Genomic DNA, 6,000 nt, shown 5'->3' on the forward strand with positions numbered 1-6,000 from the left:
GAAATGTATTTCCATTGATGTAACAAAATACCAAAGGCTCCATAAAAGTGCTGTAAGCCTTAATAAATCATAGAGACCATTGGTGCTGATGGTTTCTATCATTTGCATGATAGATGTTTAGGTCTAGACACAGTTGTTTTTAAGCCAGTCGTCTGAGCTGTAAATGTCTTGTGGCAGTCCAAAACCTACTAACAACTTCAGGCAGCATATGGGGAAAATATCAATTTTGATTTCTGACTATGTAGTCCTAGTAGACTATTTGATGCTTTAAAGAGCTCTCCAAGTCAAAACTGTGCTCTGATAAAATAGCTCATGTACTGTAATGAAGTAAGTATTACCAATATGTTACTGGGAAAAGAAAATTCATTCATTCCAAATGTACTGCTGTTAGTGGAGAAAGATGCTTTTTGCCTCTAGAGCGTGTAGTTACGAGAACGTTTTGAGAATAGCACTTCAATGATGATCAGAGAGGCTTGGATGACTTTTGTACAAATGAGAGGTAATTTGTCCACAAGATGTTTTCTGGCCTCAGAAGATCTCTGGCTGTGCTAAAAATAAATAAATAAATGAAGTACCAGACCCGCAGTTGTCTAACTTTAGCTCATTTACACGTGAATAATCAGTGTGTGGGTTTGTTCTTATACACAGAAATAATTGGAATCAGCAAATCTCAGCAGGGTTCTAATGATGCTTGCCCTCAAATCCTTTTTCAAGCAACTGCACTTGAATATCACGATACAATCTGTATATTTCATTGTTCAATTTAGTTTGTTAGCACTGTATGTTTTACTATGATCCTCTACACAGCATGTTCTGTAGGTTTGGTTTGGATGCTTGACTGTCAGTGTTTTTGTTAGCTAAATTTACACCAGAATTTAACAAACTGTTACCTCATTTCCCTGTCTTCTCACTTTAATATAATGATGGTGAAAATGGTTTTCAGTTGAATTCCCACTTGAAAATAGCTAAAGATGTGTCAGGAAATATAAATATTCACCAAAAAAGAAAATAAGTATCCAGGGGTTTGGAACCCAGCACTGAAGGTTTTTCCCTTATTAAAGCCATTTTGTTCAAGTCTGATGACTTTGTGTTCATCAATTTTCTTTTGGACTTATTTGTATCAAATCAGAGTTTCTAATGTTATTCTCATCGTAGCTGATTGGTTTGTTTCATATTTTATATTGCTTTAACTAAGACATTTTAAAATCTTTATGGGAAAAAATACATACTTGTAAAATCAACACTGTCAAAACAGTGGTGGATCTGATGTAACATAATACTCTAATGTACATCACTCAAAAAAAAAAAAAAAAACCTATAAAGAACCACAGAAATGTCAACAAAAAATACAGAGGATTTTGGGAAAGTTTATTTACGGTTATTCACATAAGTAAAACTTAGTTAACCAGTTTACACATTTTTACAGTACCATTTTTCTGTGTTTTTTACGACATTTTTAACTCTAATGTGCAGTGCTCAGCATAATTGAATAAACCATATTTTCAAAATGTATATTTTTATCAATTTCTCAGTGAATATGGGAAATATATTTTGGTGCATTTAAACAAAAGAGATTTGTTAAACATATATATTTATTAAAACAATATTTTAGTCACAAAACATATTTAGAAATATAAAGATAATACAACTAAATTCATGTGAAGTATTGCAACAACAAAAAAATACAACATACAAAATTTCAACAAATTTGGAAATTTCAGGAAAAATATTTTTCCTGTTTTTTTTTTTTTGTTTTTTTTTTTTGTATTTAATATTTTTCTATAAGATTTAAATTTGGGTGTACTTCTTTTTGTTATTTTAAGTTATTTTTTCTTAGATAAGCTCCAGATTTGGCTTCAGTACTGATAAATCAAATGTTTATGCACAAATATGAGATTGTATTGCTTCCTGTTAAAATATTAATTTAAAAGATAGATTTGTGAGGGGTGTACTTATATATGCTGAGCACTGTAAGTAACTGATGAGGAAAATCTAAAAAAAAAAAAAAGAAGCATAGTAACTTAAAAAAATCTTAAATTAAGTGTCATGCAGTCATTTTTGGGAAAGTCAATTTACTGTACTGTAATTTAACTTTATTAATAAAAATTTAAAAATTATAAATAAAAATGTTAATTTTAATTTATTAATAAAATAAACGTATTATTATTTTGCTGCATTATTTTTTCATTTTTTTACCTTTAAATTTACAGCCATTTTTCAGTGCAGCAGATTTACAAAAGTAATCTTTAGGACAAACTCAACTCAGCGCATGTTTTTAAGCTGAAGCAACAAACATAAGTACTTACAGCTGACTTACATAAGTCAAGGCAAAACAGAAAAAACACAACAAATTCAGTAATTAGGTTACTTACAAAATCATCTTTAAAAAGCTAAAATGTGGAATAATGTTTTACAGTCAAGCTCAATCAACAGAATTTGCAGAATAATGTTGCCTTTAGCATAAAAAATGTGAAATAAAACCTCTGTGTATGTGTGTGTGCGTGTGTGTATTAGTTGTCATTACGGCAGTGGTTCTGGTCCTGCTCCTCCTCCTGGCCATCATTCTGCGATACATGTACCAGCACAAGGGCACATATCATACCAATGAGGCCAAGGGCACAGAGTTTGCAGAGACAGCAGATGCTGCCCTTCGCAGAGACCCAGCCCTGCAGGACGCCGTGGATGAAAGCAAGAAAGAGTATTTCATATGAGACCATAAACAGCCCTTTATACGTGCCATATAACAAACTGCGATGCAGGCTCACATGATGCCTTAATACTGTTTGCTGGAGCAGTGACGTAGAGCTGACTGAGCTTCTGCAAACACAAACAAACAAGAGTGATATGAAATTCCTCTATTTGTCAATACTGGAGAGTGATTTCATTTATTTCCATCTGATAAACAGGAAATATTTGAGGTATACATAGAACAATTTGCCATACTCTTTGTATTCAAAGCCGGCTTTCTGTACAAACATCAGCTGAGGGGAATGTGATGGTGTTCAGGTGAAGACAAGGACATTTATAGGACTTACTAAACAGTATATGATGGTGAATGGCAAGAGGATTAAGAAGTAAAATTAGAAAAAAACAAGCTTTTATTGACAAACTAGGAAGTCAAGGAAGGATTGTTTTTTAAGTTTGCCAATTAAAATTTCTTACATATAACTTAAATCCTAAAACACTCTTTTAAAAATGCCTCTAAAAGCCAATCTTAAAAATTTTATGAACAACATATTTACTTTTTTTGAAAAGAAAATGACCAGCTTTGTTCATTTCGTTTAGTTTTTCGTAGTAGTTTAATCCCAAAGGGAAATTCACGTCACAGCAGAGCTCATCATACAATGAAATAAGTAAATAATAAAAGTGGAAAAACACACATCCATACTGCACCCCTTAGTTTCAAGCAATAAGTAGACAGTAGTCCATGCCTATCAATACAATTTCAGTTATCAATTTGCCATTCAAAATTTGACATTGATTATACAATCTAATCGCTGTTGGTAAAAAAAGACTTTCTGTATCGTTCCCTGTATCTATTCCCTCCAACACCAGGGCTGAATTAATCTTGAGCTTAAAGAGTTTGCACGAGTTGTACTGCATGTCTCAAAAAGAGGATGACGATCATGGTTTAACATACTGACAAATTTGTCCATCATTCGATCATGGGCTATCTTATAGTGGATGTCCTCATTTCACAACAGAACCTGCCTTTTTTATAAGCGTGTTGAGTTTGGAGTTGTTATCTGCTTGTGAAAATGACCAGCTTTGATAGTCCATGACTATCAATACAATTTCAGTTATCAATTTGCAATTTATATTATGACATTGATTATATACAATCTAATCACTGTTGGTAAAAAAGACTTCCTGTATCGTTTCCTATAACACCAGGGCTGAATTAATCTTGAACTAAAGAAGATGACAAAAAGAGGATGACAATCATGGTTCAACATACTGACAAATTTGTCCATCATTCGATCATGGGCTATCTTATAGTTGATAGTTCTCATTTCACAACATAACCTGCCTTTTTTATAAGCGTGTTGAGTTTTGAGTTACCTGTTTATGTTGTGGTTCTCGCCAAAGATTATCTGATCCACTCCATGTGTAATTTAATAGGCCTGCAGATTAATGTATTGAATTCAACATTTCAAACCACTTTATTTTAACATGGGTTGTATTTTACAAGGAGACTGTCTAGGGCAGGGGTGGGCAAACTCGATCCTGGAGGGCCGGTGTCCTGCACAGTTTACCTCCAACCCTAATCAAACACACCTGCTTATAGATTTCTTGTGATCTTAAAGACACTGATTAGCATGTTCAGGTGTGTGATTAGTGTTGGAACAGGATCAAGTTTGCCCATCCCTGGTCTAGGGACTGGATCAAACCCGTTAGTCATCAGTTTAGAATGAGAACAGGAACAATTACTGATAAAAGAGAAGAACTGTGAGGAAAAGCCAGTGGGTTATTAGAGGCAGAATTCTTACCCTCATTTATGCAAATGTTAGCCATCATGGTTTTATTTTTACTGATGATTCTGTATGTAATGTCTTGAGCTTGTGAAAAAAGCCAATTTTTATAAGAGCTAATTGTAAGGCTGGTCTAATGAATGGTTGCTTGTAATTAGAAGCAGTAGTAGAGTTAGGCAGTGGAGTAAATAAATAAGAAAAATGTCTGCTTCATATGCCTTCAATTTTTAATTTCATGTTTACACAAGCTTTTGCAAAAAATTAAAATCAATTATACTGCTGTTGGGTTCTGTGTGTGTATGTGTGTTTATTATTTTCCAATTTAATCAGAATTTATCCACTTGATTTTTGTCCTATCTAAAAGGAATTTAATTTATTTAAAACTATTTTCCAGGTAGCACTTTTTACTCTGTGTGTGTGTGTGTGTGTGTGTGTGTGTGTGTGTGTGTGTGTGTGTGTGTGTGTGTGTGTGTGTGTGTGTGTGTGTGTGTGTGTGTGTATAATATCAACCTGTCATCTCACTCTTTAAAAAACATTTTCAGATTTACAGCAAGTGTACAAAAATTACTACATCACAAAAAAATTGTTAAAATAAATATTTTAAACAAAACATTTGTTTTCTAGTTTAGTTAAGGTGATGAAAACTAGTAGATGAAACTGACCTGCACTTGAAAGCTTCTTGTTGTAGAGCTTTGCTTTAGCACACACTTTCTTTTTTTTTTCGATCTCTATGAAGTTCAGCAGAGATGTACAGAGCAGGGGAGAGACAAATGCAAGCATTCAGGTGAGAGGGCTTAGAAAACCATCTGTAGAAGACATGCGCTCTCCTCACCATATGCACCAGACACTTTCTTATAAACACTCCATGTTTCTGGGAGAACAAACAAAAACTTCTAAACTAACTTGTTTTGACATCAATATTGTATTATACTAATTTGAAGTGTTTCTTTTGCCCTTATTTGTTTGTTGCTTTGGATAGAAGCTTCTGCTAAAGGAATAAATGTAAATGTACTGAGTTTTGATTTTTTAAATAAATGTTTTGTAATAATTGAATAATTGAATCATTATAACATTAATAATATTTAACAAATAAAATAAATAAACAAAAAGGGCAGTAGGCAAACCTGTTGAGCACTAGGAATACTGCTTGTGGAGTTTTCAGATCTGTGATCTACCATTTTTCATGGTCCATGATCAATAAATCATTTATTTTCTTGCCGCAAGCATGTGCCGCTTTTTTCACATATTTTATATTTGCCCCAAAATCTGACCCAGGTTGAAAATGAAAACTTTATTGGCTCATTAAAAAGTTACATGTACTGTAGGCCTACCTAAGTCTTTTCACACAGTGTTAGACTCAGAATACAATGCAAAACACTTTTTATTAGTGTTTCTTGGTGCAGTTTTGTTTTTGCTGGATTTGAACAGCCCCTGGCCATTTAATTTTGTGTTCAAGAGAACATTCTGTTAAACATCTCCTTTTTGCTTCAGATATAAAACAAAGCCATACAGGTTTGGGACAATGCGA

At 33.2% G+C, this 6,000-nt stretch overlaps 1 protein-coding gene across 1 annotated transcript in view; it reads left to right on the forward strand.

The window, feature by feature from the left end:
- Positions 1-3,613, forward strand: part of gypc (glycophorin C (Gerbich blood group)) — a 53,017-nt gene extending 49,404 nt beyond the window's left edge. Inside the window, 1 exon segment of the mRNA NM_001005394.1 lies at positions 2,515-3,613. Within this exon segment, the coding sequence (NP_001005394.1) occupies positions 2,515-2,711 (197 nt within the window). The 3' untranslated portion in view covers positions 2,712-3,613.
- The last annotated feature ends 2,387 nt before the right edge of the window (positions 3,614-6,000 follow it).

The sequence above is a fragment of the Danio rerio genome, chromosome 9 (genome assembly GCF_049306965.1).
Source record: "Danio rerio strain Tuebingen ecotype United States chromosome 9, GRCz12tu, whole genome shotgun sequence".
In the NCBI taxonomy this organism is placed as follows: domain Eukaryota; kingdom Metazoa; phylum Chordata; class Actinopteri; order Cypriniformes; family Danionidae; genus Danio; species Danio rerio.